This window comes from Canis lupus, chromosome 5 (assembly GCF_048164855.1).
Source record: "Canis lupus baileyi chromosome 5, mCanLup2.hap1, whole genome shotgun sequence".
NCBI classification, from domain to species: Eukaryota; Metazoa; Chordata; class Mammalia; order Carnivora; family Canidae; genus Canis; species Canis lupus.
The window spans coordinates 29,418,250-29,443,295 of NC_132842.1; the positions used below are offsets into that span (position 1 = coordinate 29,418,250).

The following is a 25,046-nucleotide window of genomic DNA, read 5'->3' on the forward strand; positions in this document are numbered from 1 at the left end:
GGTGTTTATGGCAGCTTTATTCACAATGACCAGGGATTGGAAACAGCTTGCATGTCCTTCAGTGGGTAAGTGGATGGACTGTGGCACATCTATAGGAAGTACTCAGCAGTAAGATAAAATGAACTGGCCATTTGTGCAGTAGCACGGATGAACCCTAAGTGCATTTTGCTTCTGTGGAGTAATCGAGATCACACAGTGTATGGATCCATTTATGTGATCTTATGGGGAAGGCAAAACTCTAGAAGTAGAAGACAGGTCTGTGGTCCAAGAGTTGGGAATCTGGAAGGGATTGATTACCAAAGGGCAGCGCAGAGGTATTTTGAAGGTGAAGGGACTGCTGTGCGTGTTGATTGAGGTTATGGCCACATGACTGTATGCATGTATAGGGAACAGGGCACCAAGGCAAGTGAATATTCTCACGTGTAAATTTTTAAAAAGTGCATTTAGAAAGTAAATGAAAGTAAACCCAAAGCCATAAACGTAAAATAAAGACAATCTCAGAGAAAGCTGTGGGAATTCGCCACCAGCAGACCTGCACTAGAATCACAGTGGTAACGAATGTGCTTCAGGCTGAAGAAAATGATGCCAGACGGAGACTCAGGCCCTGTCCTCGCCCCCGCAAATATGCCCAGGTTTGGTGCGAGTGAGGAATCTAGGGAAGGAAGAAGAAATGATTTGTACCTCAGTGACTGCGTAGAAGTTAGGGCACCTGCGGAACTGGGAAGAGAACGTATCTGTCCCCTCACTCAACAGATATTAGTAGGCACCTGCTGTGTGCCAGCAGAGCTCTAATGCTGGGATGTAAATGAAGAGGTCATGGTTCTTTTCTGTTGAATGGCAGGAAAGCCAGTTTGTCATATGGGCGAGGTCTGTGTGCCTGGGTGCATGTGCGTGTGCCCATGTGTGTGCCCACATGTGCGTGTTCCCCCTTCGCCAGCGGGCCGGCCTGTTGCTACATGCTACCCTGCTACACTGTCCACTGGCTCAGTGTCTGTTCTCTCTCTCTCTTCCAGACGTCATTCAGTCGGGGGTTCACCAAGAACATGAAACTTGAAGCTGTCAACCCCAGGAACCCAGGAGAGCTCTGCGTGGCCTCTGTTGTCAGTGTGAAGGGGAGGCTGCTGTGGCTTCACCTGGAAGGTACGCTCGGTTCTCGGCCGTTCTGGAGAGGTTAGGGTCCATCTGGAGGTTTCACTTAATACTTCTCAGAAATAACCCCTTCCACTTCCCTTTCATTTAAACAGATCTTGAATTATTCAGCGTTCTTAAGTAAGTGCAACTAATCAAATATAAATTTGTTCGGAGGCTCTCATCTTAACTAATAATTTCATGAAATGAGATACTGGTGTGATAATTATGTTTGAAACACAGTGGTCTTTTTACAACTTTGATTATAAAAGCTAATGTCACAATTAAATTAAAAGGAGTCACTAAAACTGGTATTTGAGGTCTTAGTTATTATGAGGATTAAATTATATATTTGCATTTTAATGTGAATAATAGCCTTTACTTTAGTTTCTTCCATAGATGTTTACTTTTACCTTGAAATAGTCATTGGAGATGACTTTCTCCCCAAATATATAATACACAAGATTTGTTTGTTGAATGATGCTTAAACTGTTCTTTATAGCTACGTTTTTTTTATGATTGTGCAGATAATTCACAGAACATTATACTTCGTAAGTGGAACCATGATCAGATTTTAGATTGAGATAGAACACTATATATTTTTTATATGTTACATTTTCAGTGAGAAGGAATTAAGTCTGGATCTGGAAGGTTTTCCCATTTTTCTGTGATCTAAATTTTTGGGGTTTGTTTCTTATTTTCACAAAATTCATTAATTATTTTAAATGTGTATGGAAAAACAAGACTGGTTATGAGTAGTAAAATAGCGTTAGCTCTCTTGGCCCATATTTTAACCATCATGGCATGCTCCTACCCCCATTGGAATGGAAAGTTTGGAAGGTTACAGAAGTGGTGCTAATCTCGTCATCCTCTCTCTTGAGAAAAGTCTAAGAAGTATAAAAAATTCTGGGGCTGACGATCTCATAAATGTTACAGTTCAAGTGGGTGGGAAGGGTAGAGAACAGTGATTATAAGTGAGCGTCACCCGTGTCATGAATTCCTAGAAAAATAACTTAAAATGTTACTGGGGTTGAGGATTTCAAAATCAACGTGAAATAAAAGGAAATTTTCAAAAAGTTGATTGCTTGGGGGGGGGGGTTCAAATAGAATGGCCTCTAGCGGGAATTAACCCAAAGGTAGACACAGACATGATGGTGATATTTCTGCAGCCACGGGCATAGAGCGTGACCTTATTTTCATTACTACATGGAAAGTCAAGTCAGCTGCTCTTGGAAACACAAGATCCCTCCTGTGATTTCAATCCTTGCTTTAAACCTGCTGCCTAATAACTCTGCTAAGTTATATTGCAAGATCAGGGTCTTGCTTGGTGTTATTAACTTGAAAACAAAAACGGTAGATTTCAAAGCCCACGTTTCATCATTATGATTTAGCATATTACCAATGAGATTCTCTGGCAGTCATTATTTATTTAGCAGTTTGTTCTTCCAGAGTGCTTTGCAGCTGTTAATTACCTAACACAGACAACAGTGAGGGCATCCTGATTTTTACAGATGAAGAAACGAAGCTAGCTAAGCCGTGAAGATATGCCTGGGGTCAGTTTCCTTGTCCTTGACATCTTTGTTGGTTAATTCATCAGACCCTACAGCTTCCCAATTCTTAAAAAGAATGAGGAGTAGCAACCTTGAGTGTCTATTTAACATTTTTGACAGCCTTTTCTCCTTATGACTGTTTTGCTTTGGATATCAATTTCTATTTTTATAGCAAAGAAAAGTAAGGCAGCTCACATCAGCTCTTACTCTCCAGAGTGCTTTCTTATCCCATAGCAGTGAAATCAGTTACCAGAAAAAGAGTTTAGAAAATAGATTGTCCATTTTTTTTCCAAACCTTCCATACTTAAAAAAATTTTTTATAAACAATTCGTTGCACTTTATCTACCTGGAATTCATGGTCAAAATCATGTGTTTGATCAAATAAAGTAAAATTCCATTTTGTCCTTTTGATCTTCCTTGAATTTTGGGGTTTTCAGGTTTTGTTCTGTTTTGGTCTCTTCTGAATATTACCTTTGAAAGTCACAGTGACCTTAGTGGCACTTACTTCTCATTGTTTTGCACTTTTGCGGATATAGTGTTTTCTTGTCTTTAGTCAAGGGAGCAAATGCTAGAAATTCATCATGGTCACTCTGTGGCTGTTAAATTATTTTTATGATGCTGGTGATTCTGATTATAGACCATTTACTTGACACTGTAAATGTAGAAAGTACATCATAACAATTTATTAGTTATTTTTATGCATTAAATTGATTTGAAGTATTTTCAACACATGGCTAATTGACCACTTTTAGGTAATTAAAATGATCATTTTTTTTTAATTTTTTATTTATTTATGATAGTCACAGAGAGAGAGAGAGGCAGAGACACAGGCAGAGGGAGAAGCAGGCTCCATGCACCGGGAGCCCGATGTGGGATTCGATCCCGGGTCTCCAGGATCGCGCCCTGGGCCAAAGGCAGGCGCTAAACCGCTGCGCCACCCAGGGATCCCCAAAATGATCATTTTTAATCTAAGAGTTCAATTCTCTTCAAGTCAGTTCTTTAAGTATCTATAAAAGAACTGATACTGAAGAGGGGGCAATGAATGAAATACATGAGATTAAGGTAGTATTATTTTAGATGCATATTTGAAAAGAATTACAAGCTCTCACAGGCCGCTGGCCATTAGCAGGTGGAATTTATGATGATGTTTTGTGTTTTAGAGAGGACGTTGTACTGCTTTTTCTCCTGTGTTAATACTCTGCTCGAAGTGATCATATCTACAATTATAAGCATTAGCCGTGGGATAGAAGTTGCTCTCGGTGGTAACATCTCTAGCATTGCAGCCCTGTGCTCGTGTATCTGCATTCCTACCCGCCAAGTCACTTTTCATGCCTTCCAGATCATTATCTCCAGGGACAGGTAGGGTGTGGGCCTTCCACCTGTCCTGAGGGTGAGTCAGCTCCCTTCCTAAGAGGGTTTACATCTTTGCCTTCCTTGGCTTCTCTTATCCCCATTATTACTAATATTTTCTTCCTCGTATCTCTCTAGAAGAGATACAATAAGCACCATATTCCTGAATATATTTACTTTTAGTCTTTTTGCTGAGGCAGGAATTCCTTTTATACTATAAAAGGAATGGCAACCAGCAGGCTTCATTTCTGGAAAGTTACTTAGCTCTTTTAGGTGCTGCCACTACAGAAATTTGAAGAGAGCTCTGGAAGGGAACCCCCAAACCCGGTTTTGACATCGGGAGTGCTGTCACATGTGAAAACGGGTAGGGGACTCTCGGCTGGTGTTTTTGTGTTTTGAGCGTGGGGGGGCGGGAAATGATGCCCTAGAGGAGACGACCCAGAATCCTCAGGTCTGTGGAGAAGTACCAAAATATTTTTTTAAAAAGATATTTATTTATTTCTTTGAGAGAGAAAGTGAATGAGCAGGAGGGGCAGAGGGAGAGAGAGAATCTCAAGTAGACTTCCCGCTGAGTGGGAGCCTGACGCAGGGCTTGATTGCACAACCCTGGGATCACAACCTGATCAAAACCAAGAGTCAGATGCTTGACTCACTGCACCACCCAGGCTCCCTGAGAAGTATCAGAATCTTGAGAACAGGGAGCTTTACTCAAACCCAAATTAGGTTATTACCAACATCTCCTGATCTTTATTTTTTGCCACCCTCTGAAATGAAATCTAGAGAAAATAAAATCTTTCCACACTCAGTCCTGGAAAAACATACTGTGGAAGTGTTGCTTGGTCAGGCTGGGCCAGGTAGAGCTTCGGGCAGTAGGTTTCTCGAGCTCAGGAATGACATCGTGTCCCTGCGAGCTGCCCATCCCACACCGACAAGCAGAGAACTGCGGGCTGCATGTCGGTGCCCCAGGTCTCCGCAATGAGAGCCAGCGGGGACAGCTTGCAGACAGCTGAAGCCCGAACCTCATGTAGAATGTCGGCGGAGGTATTTAACCCCAAGTGCAGGGTCAGTTCGGGGATGGTCGTCAGCTCTCCTTTTCCCCTCTTGAGAAATGCATGTGCTTTGGAACTGTCCCATGACATTTCCTGATTTATCTGATTTTTCTCCTGGCTTCTTGGCTGTGGCGAGGTCGGCCTGCCTCTGTGGCTTTCCTGGTCTCCACTTGTTCTGAGTGTCATGTGGGTGTCCTGAGCTGGGTCACCTGGTTGTCAAGAGTGACCCTGGCAAGGTGCAGCTCCTTCACGTTGGGTGCATGGACTTTCACAGGAGCCCGTTTGCTGCTCCTGTGGATTCACCCTACATGGATGAATCTTTCTAGAGAGTGAACCCCCAGCCGCCTGCCTGGAGGGAGGCGTCGCCTGGCCGGGCAGCACCAGCAAGGGGATTCATAGTGTCCGTGCTTCTGAGCGAGACTTGGGATCAGCCTCCTGTTCTCAGGTCCAGCCCAGCCAACCTTTGCCTCTCACGGCTGCCAGTCTGTCCGCCCCACATCTGCATAGGGCCCAGAGGCTGAACTGGCTTGCTTCTCACCTTCCTTTTCTTCTCACTTTGTAGAGAGCTGATGAATGAATGCATGAGCCCATGAGCAAATGAATAAATGAATGAGATAAGATGCTAAGTAACGTTAACAGGGTTTCTCGCTGGAGCCCCTCATGGCAAAATTGCTTCCATGAGGCATAGGGACAAGGGCCCAAAGCCTCGGGCATGAAGACATCCTCCATGCAGGTCTAGGTCACCCTCGTATCAGATTCCTGGAGAATTCATTCTGTTTTGGACCAGGTGCTCGTACGACAACTGAGAATGTGCTGACTTTCCTAGAATGGCCCCAGTCCTACAATAGATGCCTACATTTGTGATGGGACCGACCCCTCTGAGAGTGTGAGGACAGCTGTTGACACTCAGCAAATGCACTTGCACACGTATATGATTTTTGATGCAATTTCAGACCATCCATGGACCCTCTCAGAACAAATCTTGGGTGGGCCTCCTTGGAATCCCTGCAGGAGGCATTCTCGGGAGATGGTAGTAGACGTTAGTAGTCCACTGTGACTCCTTTGTTTTAAGTTAAATGATCATTTCAGTTCCTCCGCTGCATTGTCTAGTGGCTGCTGTTTTGGACAGCATAGGTACAGGATGATCTGTATAGAACCTGTGGATTCTGCGGCCCCCGCCCCCGACAGTGCATCTGTGTGTATCTTGAGTACCTCCTGAGTTTAAGACTGCTTTTCTTCTCTGTGGGGCTCTATAAGATATGTGTGATAGTGGCTTCTGCCTCCCAGGTGGCTGTGGAGCTGGGCGGAGGGAATTCGCATCTGTAAAGCTCATAGGAGGCAGGTGCTGGGGAGGAGGAGGAGGAGGCTGATGTGCGCCCCAGAAGGCAGCCCCTTCTCTCATCAGCTTGGCCTCCACCCAGGGTCTGGCTCCCTCAGAACAGAGCACTCACTGTGCCTGTAGACCCTGATCCTGTCCTTGGCACCTCGAGCCCTGATGCGTGGCTCCGCTCCTGTGTGGGCCCAGGACAACGTTTGTACGAGGGTCTATGTGCTCGCTAAATGCCTGCTGAGCACAGAGGAGGAATAAATAAAACTTTGTGCTTCTGAATGAGAAAGTGATCGAAGATCCACCAGTCTGGGTGCCTGGGTGACTCAGTGGTTGAGCATCTGCCTTTGGCTCAGGCCGTGACCCCGGGGTCCTGGGATCGGGTTCCGTATTGGGCTCCCTGCATGGAGCCTGCTTCTCCCTCTGCCTGTGTTTCTGCCTCTCTCTCTGTGTCTCTCATGAATAAATAGATAAAATCTTTAAAAAAAATCCACCAATCCATTAGGAACTGCTATCTTACCAACTGAATTTTGAGCCAGTGAGATATTTTCTATGTGTAAGCTAACATTCAAAAAGCTCTGGGGCCAGTTTTTTCCTACACTTGGTTCGGTTGCAGTAAACCACCCTCCACATGGTCATCTCTGGGCCTCCTTTGAAAATGCACCTTCCTGGAGCCACCACAGACCTGGTGCTTCTGAGGTCCAAGCAGGGTGTGGACATCTGCATTTTGAAGGCACCCTCCCCAGATGACTCTCCTGTGCGCTAGGGTTTGTCAAGGACTCCAAGGTCTAGCAGGTGTGGCGTGGCGGAAGGGAACCCCTGTTGGGGTGACCTCTCGTGGGTGGGACACCGGGTGCCCCTCAAAGCCTTTCTGTAATTTGTGCAAAAGTCGGGGTGAATGAGCTTTCTCAGAGACTTGCAAAAATCAAACAAGGAAAAATGCAAATGTGAAAGTAATTCTATTTAAAGCCAGTGTGGGTGGTTTTCGAATCTTTAGAAGGAGGTAGGGCCTGCCTGAGAATTTGGGAGAAGCTGCTTCAGTGGCCCGGGCATGGACGGCAGTGCCCCCCGAATGCTGGAGAGGGTGGTAGAAAGTGGGTGTTGTCTGTGGGCGCGGGCTTTGAACCCTCGCAAATCTGTGTGGTCCCCAGAGCTGATGCTCCATTGGACGGCTCCTCAGTGGCCAGCGACAGAAGTGCCGGGCTGTCTCAGGCTAAATGCGAATCTGGGGGTGGGGGGCTGGGAGGGGCGCACCCCTGCAGAGGTTTTGCTGCGGGAAGCCACGCTGAGTTTGGGCTTGGGCGCTGCCCTCGTGACGGCCGTGACTTCGGACCGAGCCTGTTGTCACCTGCTGGCAGTGAGGGCAGAGCTGGCTCCTTCCCCTTCTGTGGGAGGCGGCGGCGGCCACCTCATGGTGGAGATTCTGCAGGAGGGCTGTGGGGCCGGGACAGGATGGGGACAGATGCTGACCAGCCCCAAGCAAACCAGAAACAGAAATAAGAGAAGGAAAGAAAAATGCCACCTGAAATGCCTGGAGGGTTAGAGGATCCAGGGTCATACGCTGGATCTGCCACTTGCTGCCCTTGGACCTTTCTCTGGGCCTCAGCTTCCTCATCTGTACAGTGGGGACGAGGCTAGCCCCTATCCCTTAGGGTTGTCGTAAGTACTAAACACTTGAGGATGTGTCAGACCTGAATTCCGTGCTTGTGGGTGTTTGCAGTCCTGTGAGTCTCTCTGTCTCTCTCCACACACATTTGATCCCATTTCTTTTGTTTTCCTCCAGATTGCCTGTTTCCTATCAAATCTTGATCTTGCCATCTGCAGTTTTGCCAGTCTTTTTGTTCCTTAGGAATTTGGCTCCACAGCTGACGAGGGACTTGACAGTCAGGTTTTATAGAAAGGCCTCTGCAGGTGGAAGGAGCCAGACACACGGCACCCGGGGCTCCAGCACCCAGTCCTGCTTGCTCCCGGATCACCCGCTCACTCTCTCCCCTCTGGCGCCTTTTCTGTCCATCCCACACTCGAGCCCGTCCCAGTTTGCTGTGACCTTTGACTTCTCATGAGGGTGCTGAGCGAGGTTAACTTGCTTCCTTAAATACCTCTTGCCTTTCTTCCCTTCCTGCCTTTTAACTGAGGTACAGGCCTCGTTCTGACTGTTCCCGGAGTCTCTGCCTTTAGGAGGGCGGGTGGAACTTCGTGGAAGGGACGAAGGATCCGTTGATCGGGTGACAGTCTCAGGATGTGGCAAATTGCAGAGCTTCTGTAAGGTTCCCAAGTGATTCTCAACAAATTTATATGCTTTGTGAGTATGGAGCATCCTGTCCTCTTAGCAGCAGAATGACTCATTGTAGTTTGGTGTTATTTCCTGTTTTGTTTTGTTTTGTTTTTAAGATTTTATTTATCTATTTGACAGAGAGATAGAACCAGAGAGCACAAGTCGGGGGAGAGCAGCAGAGGGAGAGGAAGAAGCTAACTCCTGCTAGGCAGGGAACCTGATTCAGGGCTCTATCTCACCAACTGAGCCCCTCAGGCACCCTGGTCTTATTTCCTGTTAAGGTCACTTGGCCTTCATTGATCTGGCCTCTGTGGCAGCACAGTTCATGCAGAAGAATCCTTCCTTCTCGGGGCGTTTTGCATTGTGCGGTTATTGTGGTGATAGTGAGGTTAGGTTGTGATTGTAAATTAGTTGATTCATTTGCAAAAATACATGGAAGTATCCGTGGTCAGAGTCTCTCTCCAGCAGCTGCCCCCACCGCTCGGTGTCTCCACTCCTTTTCCAGCAGACGCCCACTGTGTGGGTATTTTGCACTTCCTTCCCGATTTGTCTTATGCACATATAAATATATGTTATTTCCCCCTTTTTAACCAGATGGTAGCATACTATATATACACAGTGTTCTGTACTCTGCTTTTCTTTGACTCAACATATAGGTCTTTACATGTAAGTATACAAAGAGGTTTCTCGTTCTTTTTTTATAGTGGCAGCATATCCCGCCATACAGCCTACTGTAATGTAGCTAAGGACCTCCCCTTAGATGGAGATTGGGACTTCCTGGTGGTTTTTGAAATGAAGGTGCTGGATGAGGATGAATGAGTAGAATCCATATTGACTGATGCACCAGAGAGAAGTCCAGGGTGAACATGGCCTTGTGTTATTCACAGAGGCTGCCTATAAAATGGTTACAACCGTTGCAGTAGTTACCTTAAGCTTTGCATAAGGAGTTTTGGAAATCCTAGAATCACCAAAGGAGCATCGCATCCACTTTTAATGGATTATTTTTTAACGTGGGTCCCTGGTCTTGGAAAATAATGAGTTGTTTTTTAAAAAAGATTATTCCGAGTCTAGCCAGATGTATCTGGAAGCATAAGGTTGATAAAGGGAAATAGGAGATTGGTACCCATCATTCAGAATAGGATTGGAAAAGCTTCAGGGTCAGGAAAATGTTCCTGGGTGATAAATAACCCACTTTTCCATCTGTTCCCATACCTTAATGGGTTAGATTAGGAAGCGCAGGGAAGTCAGGGTTATAACTTTCTTGAGGACCTAGTAGCTAACACATTGTAGCTCCTAAATATTTGTTTTGAATGCAGAGCATGACCAAAGAATTTTAAAGTATGGTGGGACACCTGGGTGTCTCAGTGGTTGAGCATCTGCCTTCGGCTCAGGGCCTGATCCTCGGGTCCTGGGATTGAGTCCCATATCGGGCTCCCTGTGAGGAGCCTGCTTTTCCCTCTGTGTCTCTGCCTCTCTCCCCTGCCCCCTCTCTCTCTGTGTGTCTTTCATGAATGAATAAATAAAATCTTTTTTTTCACTTATAAAATGAATAAATAAAATCTTTAAAAAATAAAGTATGGTAAAGATAGCCTTATAAATATATTACTATATACATTGTTGCAGAAGTGTATATATTAAAGCATTAACACCAAGTGATGTCTGAACCAGGAGAACAGTGGAACATGAAGGTCGTAATTCAGGAAGGAACAGGCTATAAAGCTCACCTTCATGCTTCTTTTCGAAGCACTACTTTGACCTTGGAAATCTTATTTGTACCTAAATGTGAGTCTGGAAATACAGATGTATGTTGGGGGTGAATTCAGCCCGTCACCAAAACTGTTCAGTAGCCAAGATACACGTGTCTTATTTTATTTGATGGTCTCTTTGGTAAGTAGGTAGGTTAAGCATTGGTTGAGTCATAATGGGAACCAAATGATTTACATCCACTCAACTGTCTTGAGAAATAATCCCCATAAACCTACTTACGTTCAAGTTATGGGAGAATAAAACAAAAAGAAAGTTTTTTTCATGGTAATTGCTTTTTTGGGGGAAGGAGTTGAAAGTTGATAGTGACTAATGGTGATGGTATGATGTGTGTGCCAGCGTGTTCAGGGCACTTTCTGTGCAGCAGTATATTGGGTTAGCACTAGAACCCACGTGTATCAAACAGCACGCTCCTTTTTCCAGTATCTTCTTTACGATGAGAAGTCAGGGGTAGGAGCCAGTGTGGTGAACGTCAGAGTTCCAGTGGTTGGGACCATTTTTTGTCTGCTGGAATTGAGCTTCGTGAAGTTAAGTGTTGGGGGGCAATATGATTTAAAATTCATCAGATGTGATGTGGCGATGTGGATGGGTGTGTGAGTTCTATGGTGTCATTTCCATCTTGATTCTCAGCGAAGAAACCAAAGCAAAATGAGAGTAAGAGGTCAGAGCCCGTGAGTCCCTGTCTATTAACACAGTTCATATCTTTTGATTCTTAGTTCACAAGTGTTTTCTCTCGGTGTTTTTTCTCCAAAGAACTATTGATTCAGTGTAGAATTTTCTTCCTTTTACCAGTTTTCTGGGTTCTAGATTTATCCTTTGTGGCCAGAACTCTTGAAACCTTTGCTCATATTACATGCAAATCTCTTCTCTGTTTCAGAGTCTCTTAGTTGTGGTGCCGATTTATCACCAGGCATTAGTAGGATCATGAAACGGGGTGATAGGTGGATCCCACTAAAAAAGACACTTCTCTGTAAATTGGATTTCATGATCTGCAGGCCACCAGTGGAGTTCAAAACAAGTAACCCTGGTCAACCCGAGAAGTGAATAAGTTCCCTAGAGAAAATGTGTGGTCTGTGTTCCCCGCTCAAAGCTATACCGGCCTATCCTTTGAGCGGTGGTGTTAACTTTCCTTCATTGAGGGTCGGCCTTTGCTTGGTGTTGGATGAAGTGTGTCCTGGTGGCGTACATATGTGTGCTGGGGCCCCCACACAGCTCCAGCACGTTTCCTTGGTTTCTTTTCTCTTCTTTTTTAAGATTTTATTTATTTATTCATGAGACAGAGAGAGAGAGAGAGAGAGAGAGAGAAGCAGAGGCAGAAGCAGGCTCCCTGCAGGGAGCCCGATGTGGGATTCGATCCCGAGACCCCAGATCACACCCTGAGCCAAAGGCAGGCACTAAACCGCTGAGCCACTCAGGGATCTCCCATTTCCTTGGTTTCAAAGACACTTTTAGGAAAAGGGCAGACTGTTCCTCCTGCCAGCTTTTCTGGCTCCAATGCCAGTTCTTCCCACATTCTGCCCCCCAGTCCTCTACGTGCCATTTGCAGGAGAAAACATCTTGGATTTTCTGGATCTCTGCTTTATTTGAACGACCCCCACCTTGTACTTTGCTGTTTGGTATTTCAGGGGCCAGTATCTGTCATAAGACTGTCCTCGGTATTGTGTTGAACAGTCCAGGGAGTGTTTTCCCTCATCTCAGAGATGCTCGCACGTTTCTTCTCTCCTTCTGGCTCTTTGTAGTAAAATCTGTACCTGTCATCTTGACTTTTCTGATCCAGGTCTGCAGACTCCTGCTCCAGAGTTTATTGTTGACGTGGAATCTATGGACATCTTCCCAGTGGGCTGGTGTGAAGCGAACTCTTACCCTTTGACCACACCACACAAAACAGTCTGTAAGTATCATCCAGTTTGGAGCTCCTGCAGACAATATCTGGGGGCTTGGGGAGGTAAATAGTTTTGTAAAGAGACTTCAGCCAAGTTGTAAGAAACAGAACTGGTGTTAGATTTCCCACAGAGCACCAGTGTTTTTATCTCTTGGGTGCTTTCAGTGTCTTCATGAGATGGGTATTTGGAACCATCTCATAGATCGACAGACTAAGTCGATCTAAGATGGGTATTTGGAACCATCTCATAGATCGACAGACTAAGTCTTAATGATAAGGCGGGTGAAGGTCACGGAGTGGTGGCAGAGATAAAATATAATATAAATTTAATAAGATGTATAAATATTATATAAAAATATATAAATATATATAAAATAAATATTCACTCTCAGTTTTATATACAGTTGATTATTTTGATTAGAGAAAATTTAAGCTAAATACTATGGGTTTTTTTTGGTTTTTATTGTTTTTTTGTTGTTGTTTTTAAGGGGGGGAGATAGAGAGTGCACATGTGGGGTCGGGAAGAGGGGCAAGAGGCAGAGGCAGGGGGAGAGAGAGAATCCCAAGCAGACTCCATGCTCAGCACAGAGCTCCACGCAGGGCTAGATCTCACAACCCTGAGATCATGACCTGAGCCTAAACCAAGAGTTGGACATTAAGCAACTGAACCACCCAGGTGCCCCAAAATACTACATTTCTGTATCATGTCTAAGAAAGAACGGATTTTTCTCATGAGGTTTACCATAAAAGAATCATAGTTGGTCCTAATAAATTACTGACATAACATATAAAAACTTAACTACTCTTGACACTAACCAGTGAGATTTCAGCTCTACTTTAAAGACTGCGTTATATCTCACATCCTTCTGATCACATAAATATCGAATTAAAGCAGTATTAGTAGTTAACCCAGCAACCAACTCTGTCTCTAAGTATGTACAACAGTGTGTGTTTTAACTTCTATTATTAGAGGTCAATATCCTGAGGTGGTACCTTTTAAAAATCTTCCAAACTAATAAATCATAGCATTTTTTCCCACCCTTACGTTTACCAAAAGTATTATTTCAAATTATGCAACCACGCTGGAAAATAGTGTAGAGGTTCCTCAGAAAGTTAAAAATAGAGCTACCCCATGACCCAGCAATGGCACTACTGGGTGTTTATCCAAAGGACACAAACAGGGATTCAAAGGGATACCTGCACCCCAACATTTATAGCAATGCCCACAATAGCCAAACTATGGAAAGAGTCCAGATGTCCTTTGACAGATGAATGGATAAAGAAGATGTGGTCTATATATACAATGGAATATTACTCAGCCACCAGAAAGGATGAATACCCACCATTTACATTGACATGGATGTAACTGGAGGGTATTATGCTGAGTGAAATAATTCAATTGGAGAAAGACAATTATCATATGGTTTCACTCATATGTGGAATTTAAGAAACAAAACAGAAGATCATACGGGAAGGGAAGAAAAAATGAAATATGGTGAAATCAGAGAGGGAGACAGACAAACCATAGATACTCTTAACTCTAGGAAACAAACCGAGGGTCGCTGAGGGGGGGCAGGTAGGAGGAATGGGTTACCTGGGTGATGGGCATTAAGGAGGGCACATGATGTGATGAGCACTGGGTGTTGTATGCAACTGAGGAGTCACTGAACTCTACCTCTGAAATTGTAATACAGTATATGTTAATTAAATTGAATTTAAATTTTAAAAAATTAAAAATAATGAGTCCTTAAAAATAAGATGTTTTTAATTTTTTGTGAAATAGATATATTTCTGGTATTTTCTTTATGTAATTTGTGTGCTAGCTTTACTTCTTGCTAGCATCCTATATATGACTCACTTATGTAAATGCTCAGAAAGTTACTAGAAGGGAAGTCCCATCTATAGTTGGCTTCCAGTTCCCCGGTGTCAGCAGATTTTGAAGGACACTTAAGAGTTTCACTCTATATCCATTAAGAGTAGGATGGTGCACTGTCTGTGTGAAATACAGTAGGTGGCCCAGATGATAGGTGGATTCTAAGGCATTCTTCTCTCCTGTCTGTACACCGCACTGTTCAACAAACCTGATCCAATGAGAGTATTGTCTTGTCCTCACTTTAACACATTTCTGAAATTCTGAGCACAGAATAATTTTTTCCATATCAAGGGCATTTTGTTCTTTTCCTCTCACTTCAGGAGCCACAGGTTCTTGACTCAGTTGGCCCGAGAGCCAGGTCAGGTGCCCCCTGGTTTTAGTCGTGGGAGGGGCCAGTCTCCTGTGTTTTAGCTGTATCTTAGAGACTTCTGTCTTGTGTCCTCTTTCTCTCTCCTTCGCATGGATGTGGGAGGCAACAGGTGCTTCGAGGTTCCCTGGAGCACAGTCATATACCTGCTATGGTGAACACAATGATGTTTCCACCTTGGTGTGTGTTGCACCCAGGTCTGTCGTGTATGGCTCCTTACCAAAACGTCCTGCGGTTCAGGCATCCCCACCCTTGGTAGCAAAGCCTTAGACAAGGTCGTCCACACTCATTTTTCACTTTAGACATCACAAAGTTTATAGTTATTCATAGTAATAACTGGAACCAAATACAAAATAAATTCAAGAATAAATGAAAGTTCAATGGCTATCTCTCTTATTCTTCCTTTCATTTCATTTCATATGTGTACATTTGTTTTGAAGAGGCAAACTATAAGTCTAAACCCACCAAACTCAAGTAGCTTTAGAAGTTTTGTTGGAATTAACATTTATGCTGAAGGATATGGGACTGTCTGTCTCAAAATTAATAGATGCCAAAGCCCCCTGGTCTATCTTTGGTAAGGTGATTCAAATCCATTACAAATATAAACTACAAATCTTCTTATCTAAAGAATTCTTACTGGCTGGTTTATGTTGATATTCGTCAGACATATTTATGAGGCACCAGTCTTCCTTTCAGCAATAAAATGTTTTCGTTTAAAAACATAGCTCTAATCCTAATTTGGGAGTGTGCTGTTACGGTAACATTATTTAATTTACCACACTTTCTGTGGGGAAAAAAATCATTTTGGATAATGTCGCTTGAACAATTTATCTTACCAGGTGGGTTCATGTGAGAAGTGATACGCATGCTCTCTCTTTCTTATTAAAAGCACGTTTTAGAATAAAGTAGCTGGTGTAGTGATAAGATTAAATGCAGTAAATTCTAGTGAGACTTCATTTCTGATGAGTCAGAGTCTCAAGTTTATTTGTTTATCTTAGAGCAAGAGATTGAGAGAGAGGGAGGGAGAAAGTGAAGGGGAGAGGCAGAGGGACAAGCAGACTCCCTGCTGAGTGCCAAGCCCGAGACAGGACTCGATCTCAGGACCCCAAGATCATGACCTGAGCCAAAACCAAGAGTCAGACGTTCAACCAAGAGCACCACCCAGGCCCCCAGAGTCAAAGTCTATTTTAATGCTAGCAGAAGTTGAGATAAAGTTGTGGCCCAGATGAAAGAACTTTGTAGTGTTTAAAGTCTTCCTTTAAAACTGACATATGTAAAACTTTACATGAAGACCTTTTTTTAAAAAAAAAAAAAAAAAAAAAAAACTTTGCCCAACTAGTGAATGAAGCTAACTGTCCCTTTGTCTTTTCTTGCCTGTTTTCCAGCACAAAAGAAGAGAAAGATTGCAGTTGTGCAACCAGAAAAACAGTAAGTTCTTGTTTTTGTTTCCCCCCCAACTTATGGGATAAACGATCTAGGAGAGGAAGCATGGCTGTCTTTTTTTTGAGGGGGGGGGGTAGTTCACAGTTGGCATCGCCATAGAGAGGACAGTTAGAAATAGTACTGTGATGGGTAAGATACAGGCTCTGATCTTCAAGGCATCTATTCTCAGATTATTTTTCCATCTGCTCCACCTCCACCTACCTGGAGGGCATCCTGGCCTTGCACGCTGGTAGTGACCGCTCTCTGCAATGTGCCCCCCTATTCTACCCCCACCCTGCACATGGGTGCCACAGGTGGTCGACTTGGGGTCCTAGGGCAGCTCCACAGGCTCCCAGCGGGGAGACTTGAGGAAGCTGCTCTATTTCTCTGCATCTCCAAGGCCTCATTTGTGAAACACCTGTTTCTCGGGGGTTTCCTGAAGATTAAATTAGATTTCTTGTGAAAACACATGTGGGTCCTGCATGGTTGAGTCAGTGCAAGTTACCCTTTGTTTCAGTTGTAATTTTAGGGAGAAGGAGGGTGATCGGGCGGTGTCCGTACATGCAGTACGTTTTTGAAAAACTGCAACCGTTAGCAGCATTTTTTATATACTGAAGAATATCTGAGGTACGCGAAAATAGACATCTTTCATCAGGTGGTCCTGTTTTCTTAATAAAAACACACTGGTGAGAATGGATTTGAGAACAGCGTTTTTTCAGGTAGCCAGATTTCAACTTAAATAAAATGAAAACTAATAATAACTGCATTGCTATTTGAATGTGAAAAACAATTTTGTGGGCATTTTTCATACATTCATTCCTCAACACGGTGTAGCCGGTTAATAATCAGACTCTAGTTTGGTCTGGATAATATTGAAACAGAGAGTTAATAATAAATGATCCCATCCTTGAATCCAAATCTGAACTCCTAACTCCTCAACGTGTGGTCTGTGGATCCGTAGTCCTCATGCTGCACTCATACCAGTCAGCTGAACAGCTTGATAACACACACACACACACACACACACACACACACACACACACACACGGCTGGGCCCCCATCTCTCACATCCCTGACTCGGGAGGTCTTTACTGGGACCTGAGCATCTGCGCATCTAACAAGTTCCCAGGTGGTGCCGTCGGCTAGCTTGGGGACCCCACTTTGAGAACTGGTGCGAAGATGACCCCCACCAAGATCTCATAATGGTTTGCTTTGAGTTTGTGTTCCTTTTCAGTGGTGTGGTTTCCACACCACCATCCTGGGCACCATGTAACACCCAACGCACCTCTTTCCCCCCATGGCGATATTTTTCAAATGTTTATTCAGCAAATTTTTTACTGGACTATAACACAAGGCTCTGCCCTAGGACAGGCCTGTGTCATGTTTTAGGACCCATCAGTTCATAGGCTTTCTTTGAAGGCCTTTCTACAGTGGCTGTGACCCACACAACACAGCACAGACCCCAAAAATCGAAGGCCAAGTGGTTCTCAGACACTAGTTTGTAAAACGTACTGGTTTGTTCTGTTGAAGAAGAGAAGTCTGACTTCCGTTAAATTCTGCGCAAGTTGATGTTTCTTCATGTCTAAAATATAATTAAGGGCACTTTTATGATTCTATAGCAAGAGACAAACCCAGCAGCGACCTGAAGAAGATGAGGGCTTAGCGACAACTCCTTGAGGGGCAGATGTTCCGTTGGCTTCTTAGGGTTATTTCAAGAATTTGGGGACAGCCAGTCTGCAGCGATCTTACCCGTTTGTACTGGCGTTGCTGCTTGCTGCACCCATCCTCTCTTACTGCGTGCTTGGCTTTCCGTGATAGTCACTTTAGGTTATGAGAAGACTTTGGAACGTGCAAGTTTCTTCTAGACTGTGCAACCCATGATCGTTATGTTTTCTTGATCCACAGATTGCCATCCACAGTGCCTGTTGAGAAAATACCTCATGACCTCTGTTTGTTGTCTCACTTGGATACCACAGGTAAAGGAGCCATCGACGGCTAGCTGTCCCTTCCTAGTCGGGGAGCGGAGATATGCATGTATTTTTAGGTCAATATGAGAATATCTCAGCTCTAAGTTCATTCTCCTTGTATCTGTTGCTACGTATTAACACATAACTACTTTTAAAAAAATTTCTATACCAAACTCTCTCTGCCTCTTCTGTCCTTTGGTTGGTAGCTCTGGATAATTCTCTCAGTCTGCAGGAGAAGAGCCCACGTGTTACTTGGAAATTATGAGAGTTGTATGTCACGGATGGTCATGTGCAAGGAGAAAGAATTAAAAATGTCATTATTAGGCACTCATTTTTGTTGACATTTTCTACCACCCCTACTTCCATTTTTCCATTATTTGTTCATACTTGTCCCTGGGGGCCTTTTGAATTGTTCCTAAAAATCCTCTGTGTTTAAAAGCTGAGAGCAAATAATGTATGTTTTTTAGTGTGTAGCATTCTACATCTTAAAATAACCTTTGAAAACACAAATGTGAATTCCCCGTAGACAATAAATCCGATTATAAATGTGTTTGTACATTAAATAATATATTTGATTAAGAATTCTGTTTTCTAGCCAAAATGAAACCTGCTCTGAGTTCTTCCAGGCTTCAAAGCTATACGCCATGGAACAGTCCTAGTAGTCAAAGCTCTAGGAGGAGAGCATTTTTAGGAGTAGACTTACTAAAATTGTTTTTTTTTTTTTTTTCCCTAAAGTTCTGGGTAGGGTAATCCTACCAAAAAATTTCCTGTGTGTGCAGCTGTGGACATAATCTTTTTTAAAAAATTTTTTTTGCCTAATTTTGTTGTATAGAATTCAAAACTTCAGAATGGTTTTAAAAGAACCGTGTCAGCTCTTCTTTCAGAGCCTGTAATTGTTGCTTTACTCCTTTTGTCTTACTCTCGCAAAATAGCATTTCTCCCTCCTTCCCCTGTTGCTTCTTAGATGAAGTCCTATGAGGACAACCCTTCCTGGACCATTAAATGACCGTCCCAAACGCATAACAGCTTCTTTACAGAAATACCCCTGTTAGCGGAGCTTAGGGCTCCATGCGGGAGGGCGAGTGTTGGCTGGCAGCGAGACCCCTTTCTCCATTTACAGACGTCAGGAAACTTTAGGGTGATAGGTTACCGTGTACTGTTTCCACTCTTCCCCACGGCCCTTTGAGACACTAGACCGTCAACCTGCTAAGTCAACAGTAGAGTGAGGGAAATGCAGATTTAACCCCCTGGGAGGTATAGTGCACATCTATCAGGCTGGCAAAAGGAAGAAGCCCTGCCATGCCTGGGGTTGGCTTGGGCGTGGGATGGTGGCAAGCACTCCGCTGCACTCGTGGGAGTGTACATTGGGAAAGTCTGCATGGAGGTCACCTTGACCACGTGTGGTTCAGTGACAACATGCCGACCCGTGGCTGAGCCATTCCCCTCCTTGTTACACACGGGGAAAGCTCTCTTGCCCGTCAGCAGAACAGGTGTTTACAGCTGTATTCAGTAGAGCGCTGGCCACAGTCCTGACCAGGGGAAGTGACTTGTCCATCAGTAAGACATGGACGGCTCGTTTGTGCTGTGTGCACGTAACAGAGTCATGCACAGAAGTGAGAAAGGGGTGGACATTCTGCATATACTTTTACCGACTTGGGTGGATCTTAGAACCTTCAGGTCAAACAAACAAAATGGTGCAGGAAACCATTTATGGAATATTTTTTAAATATCCCAAATACTGTATGTTGCTTGTTGATGCACATACACCTGTGTATGTGGTCAAGTGTGTAGACCTGCATGGGAATGATAAACACAAGGTTCGGGGAAGGGCAAGAGAAAGTGAGTTTCTGGGCTAGAAAACCCAGGGGAGCTTAGCTGTGGAGCTGGTGTTTTGTTTTTTTAATTTTGTTACTTTTTTTTTATTTGCTGCATAGTAATGCATTAGTTGTCATTGCCTGGGTTTTAGCATCTTTCTATGTGCCTTGAATCCTGTATCATAAACAGAAAAGGTCATTTATATGGTAGAAAAAATAACCAGAATTTCTAAGCTATCGTGTTTATAAAATATTCTGATATTAAGACACAGTGTGCCTCTGGGTAGTTTTGCCAACTAAGTGGATTAAGCAGGTGTTTTGTTGGCTCCTAAAGCATGAGCTGTGTTGCTCTTCCCCGCAGGTACTGTCAACGGGAAATACTGCTGTCCTCAGCTTTTTATCAACCACAGGTGTTTCTCAGGCCCTTACCTGAACAAAGGAAGAATCGCAGAGCTACCTCAGTCGGTGGGACCCGGCAAATGTGTGCTGGTTCTGAAAGAGGTAAAGCATGCGCACGGCGAGCAGAGTCGGCTTATTTCCACACAGTGTCTAGGGTGTAGATAGAGTTTCTGAAGGAGGCAGCAGGAATCTGAATCCGTTTCTGTGACACCTTCCGAGCCCTTGTTTTCTCTCCGTTCTCGGGCTGGAGCTGGTCAGACAAAGACGGAAGGTGGCATCCCTGCCCCAAAAGACTTGCAAGCTGGCGGGAGGGCCAGATCTTCCTCCCCTGGGCCCGGGGAAATGTAGGGTTTGAATAAAGAACCTGGGGAAGGGGACTGACGGGCTGTGTGTGGGTGAGGGCCTGGGACTGCAGACTGGAGGTTTCTCTCAAGAGGTGGATGAGCCTGGATGGACAAGAGGGGTGCTGCTGAGCATGGACACGCCTTGGCCCCGTCGGGGTGGCATCGCCTCCCCCTCCATCTGCCGTACCCAGCGGGGCACCTGGGTGGAGGAGGCGCATGCTAAGTGTGTCACGGGCTCCAGGCACCTGCGTGGTGTTTGCGTCATGGGAAACGCCCTGGCCACGCATCATTTTGATGTTATTCTTTCCCATTTCTCTCCTGCTTTTGGGGATCGACCTGCAGGAAGCAGTGAATCCTCATTACATTGATGGAGGATTTCCTCTCTGGTCCGTTTTTATTCCCTTGCCACAGACCCCATGCAGAGATGGCCGGGGATTCGGGAACTGTGCTGAACTGTTCTGGGAACGCTACCTCTGCTTTTATCACGTGTACCTGTGCTTTCTCCTAAGAAAGAGGACCCCGCGTCGATCTTCCCTATCGTTACTGTACCATGATGAATGTGTTTTAATTCCTGGGGCACAATAGTCCATTTGTCCACTGAACACATGTCTATTAGGCCTCTTCTCGGAGCCACACACCACACAAAGTCCAAACACAAGCCTGTCTGCCATCTTCCTGTTGGGGCTTCACAGCCCTGCTGGGGAGATGGAGTAATTCTAAGCTGGAGGTACAGTGGGGGGACACTTGGAAGGACAGTCAGGGCGTGGAGCAGGGCGCTCTGGGGGCACAGGGCAGGGAGTGACCAACAGATGGCAAGGGACCCTGATCTGGCTTGGGCAGAGGGAGTAGAGCCTCCCATGCGAAGCATGGCCGTGACTGCATGGGTAGGTGTCCAGGCGAGGGAGGTGGTCACGTGTGGCAGGCTTGTGGGTCCTTAGACTAGGGACAACTCATGAGCATAGAAGAGTATGTCATATTTTTGAAAGGAACAAGAGACCGAGATCTGGCCTGCCTGGTGGGTGAGGCAGGACTGGGCGGCCGGCAGTCGGCTTGCGGGAGGCCTGCCTTCTCTGGCGTTGTGAGGAATGCGCACTGCCCGCCCCAGAGGGAGGACAGGAGGCCTCTGAGCGACACCCAGCTAATGCTGTCCCCTCAACACGGGAACCTCCGTGTGGTTTCAAACGTCATTCTACTTCAAGAGAATGAGATCGTTTTAGCAGAGTCGGGGCACGTTTGCTTTTTTCTAGGCCATCGGCGGAATTAGCAGTTAAAGACATATATTTAGAAAACAAAAATCTGTTGTAGAGAAGAAATTGAGGTTGTAGTTGAGAAGAAACTATGCAGAGAAACTGATTGAGCTGTTGTTGTGGTTACTTATTTGGGAGGATTTAACATATAAAATGTTCAGAAGGAGCTTCCCGTACTTCATCAAGCTTTGGATCCAGCAGGACGGACCAACAGGCCAGTGGACTGTTTTAGGGAGGTGAGCATCTCAGGTGCCTGACGGGGCTGGTGTGGGTAGAATTCCCACGCGGTCTTTGGGGACAGGGGCGGGCAGCCTACAGAAGGCCAGGGGCTTCGGTACTGCCCTGGGATGAAGGCTTACAGCCCCTCGAGCAAAAGGGCCTCGTAGGATGGACACAAAGGGCACAGTCTCTCTGGGGAGTCCCTATGGGCCTTGTCCTGGGCCCCGACAGGTGTCCTCAGCGGCCTAGACCTGCTTCTGTTTCAAGCAGCTCACTCTTGCCGCTGGGCCCTGAGTCCTGAAAGCGAACAGTGTGGGCCTGGCCCAGCCCCAGGGGCAGGTTCATCTGTCCCACAGATGAGACATTTGTTGCCACAGAAAGATGGGGCTTGAGGCCTGTGGAGGGGGGTGGTGGGCAGGGATGCCTCTGAAGGGCCAAGGTGAGTGGAGGGACCACTGGGTGGCTCCGTGTGAGGCGGCTCTGACTTCAGACCCCCACACACGTTGGACTGGACCAAGAACGAAGTCAAAGCAGGACTCTGTGGGAAGATTTCCTGTCATGATGCGAAGTCACACCCGTGTCCCGAAAACTGAACCCTCCACAGTCCGGCCCGTGAGTGGGTTGCAGTACAGTGAGGCCTGCCTGTGTTTGAGCCAGCGTTTGTCAGCAGCAATCAGAAAGGAATGGGGAGGCTTCACAAAAACTCGGTGCCTTCGAGGCCGCCTGCAGGACCGTAGGTCGTGGTGATGAACCTGCGGCCCTGGGTCGCCTGCTGGCTCCAATGGCAGACACGATGGCCCCAGGTTCGGCCCATCTTCAGGATGTGCTTGACTTTCCTACATGAGTTTTGAGAGTCAACAGTGGTTATCTCTGATCGATTCTCTGATAGGTGCCAGCAGCCAAATATAAGAGCCAGGCCAGAGCAGATTTCTGATGACAAAACTAGTTTTCTGCTGAGGTTCAGAAAATGCATGAAGCAGGAAGAGAAGAAGTGGGGGAAAAAGCAAGCACTACAGTTCTGCGAGTGCAAGAAAAACGTGAGTTCCAGCAAGCCAATATTTATGCTAATATGCTTCCTTCAGCACCAGAACCTCCACGATTTCAAAGTGCATTTAACTTAAAGAGAATGAGATAATTGGAGCAAAGACAGAGCACGTTTGCTTCTCAGGCCGTCGGTGGTGTTGGCCATTAAGGGTTTGCACGTCTTTGGGAAATGCAGAGCGAGAGCTGTTTGCCCCCGTCCGGCCTGCTCAGAGGTAGCTCGCCTGTGTGCATGCGGACGGAGCCGGCCTTGGGGAAATTAAGTGCAGGCGGAGAACAGGAGGCTGAACTCCCAAGAGGGTGAACTAGCAGGTGGTCAGGTTCTGGCCAGTGTGAGGGCCCACGCACGTCTGCTCCATCTCTGACCAGCGGGCCTTCCGAGCATCAGACTGGGGTTTTGAGGACTAAAGGTGAGTCCTGGCCTCGATTCCAGAAAGTGCAGCAGAGGAAGTAGCTGACCTGTCAGAAGCTGGAGCCCGAGCCAGTGGCTGGCCCAGCCCAGTACGTCATCCCCATGGGGGACCCAGGTTGAGCAGGTTCTGAGAGGAGGGGACAGGTGGACCCTGAGGATGGCCCCTCGGTCTGGGGCATTGAGGGACCCCTGGGCCCAGCCCCATGGGGGATGGGGCCTGCAGGCACAGGTAGTGAGAGGTGATGTTCATCATGGCAAACCTCTGTGCTCGGTGTGCTCACGGTCACCCAGGGTCATCCTCTTCTATCCCAGATACTCCCGCACCCCATGCCTGCTACAGGCACTGGGGTCTCCTGAAGACCTGTCATCTGCAGATCTGTGTGGCCCTCAGTCACCTGGTACAAGGTTTGCATGTCTCGGTGCCTCTGATCCTAACAATGTTGGTGTCGCGTTGCAAAGGTGTTGGGGAAGGTTCTGCTCCCCGTTTCAGATGTGCTCTCCCGAACGACCCGGCCTGTGATCCTGCCTTCCTGCTCAGCGTAGTAAGGGGGTGGCGTGCGCTTGTGTCTGCGTGTGGAGGAGAGGGCCAACAGGAGCACAAAGCACAAGGAGTCTGGAAATCTAACATGTTCACTCACGTCCGTGTGTCCAGTGCAGAGAGTCCTGCCCGCAGAAGAGACTCTGAAAATGCCAGCTCAGGAGGACTTAGAGCCTCTGTTTCATGGTGACTCTAGTGTGCACAGATACAGAGGCAGCGGCATACTAGGGTCATGTCCCAGCGTGGCTGACAGAGGTTTGGGGGGCACCTGTGGATTTTTGGGTCCGAGTGGGGGAAATGCAGAACCATGTAGGAATCGGATTCCAGATCGAAGGAATGTTCTAGGAGCATTGGGTTTCTGGTGACTGAAGCGAATGAAGCTCTAGGATATGATGGAGTTCTCCTGTTGGTCTTCCAGGAGGAGGTAGAGAATTCCTGAGGATTATGGCCTCTCTTGGGGAATGGTCTTTTAATTAAGTTGAAGCAATGAAGCCTGGAGTTCATTGATATGGGGTTGGGTTGGGGGAGAGACTACCTTGCAGGGAGCACTGGGGCTCCCTTGCCTCTCCACTGGGACAGGAGGTGCCTCACCTCAGGGGTGGTGGGCGGCCAGTGAGGGGGGGTCAGCCTTCCTTTGAGGAGCAAAATAAAGGGAGAGGGTCAGTTCTGGCCAAAGTAACGGGGTTCTTCGCTTGGTGAAATACATCTGATTATTACTGTTACCATAAAATTGTTAACTGACACCAGAAGGAATGATGAGCGTAAAGGTCATCGTCAGGTAACATCTAGCATTAGAGGCAGCAGTTTCAAAGTAAAGTGCACCAAGCCGTCTGCATTTGGAGGAGACAAAAAAAAAAAAAAAAAAAAAGACACCTCGTTTTAAGGGGCAAATCACTTGAAAAGGTTATGTGCTGTGTTTTCTTTTCAAGGCTCGTTTCAAAACTGCTGATGAAGCAGGAACCCTTCTTTATCATTTCACAAAAAAAAAAAAAAAATTCCACCTATTTATAAAATCAGCTCCATTCCATCTGATCCTGCAATTGAAAAGGAGACATGGCTCTAGGCCCATGAGGGCATT

At 45.9% G+C, this 25,046-nt stretch overlaps 1 protein-coding gene across 5 annotated transcripts in view; it reads left to right on the forward strand.

Moving 5' to 3' along the window:
• Window positions 1-25,046, forward strand: part of SFMBT2 (Scm like with four mbt domains 2) — a 217,213-nt gene that overhangs the window by 166,081 nt on the left and 26,086 nt on the right. For all 5 annotated transcript variants that reach the window (XM_072825889.1, XM_072825886.1, XM_072825887.1 and 2 more), the window contains 5 exons: window positions 1,014-1,140; window positions 12,221-12,334; window positions 15,951-15,993; window positions 17,893-17,963; window positions 20,130-20,269. In XM_072825889.1, coding sequence (XP_072681990.1) covers window positions 1,014-1,140; window positions 12,221-12,334; window positions 15,951-15,993; window positions 17,893-17,963; window positions 20,130-20,269 — 495 coding nt within the window. The remainder of the gene's footprint in view (window positions 1-1,013; window positions 1,141-12,220; window positions 12,335-15,950; window positions 15,994-17,892; window positions 17,964-20,129; window positions 20,270-25,046) is intronic.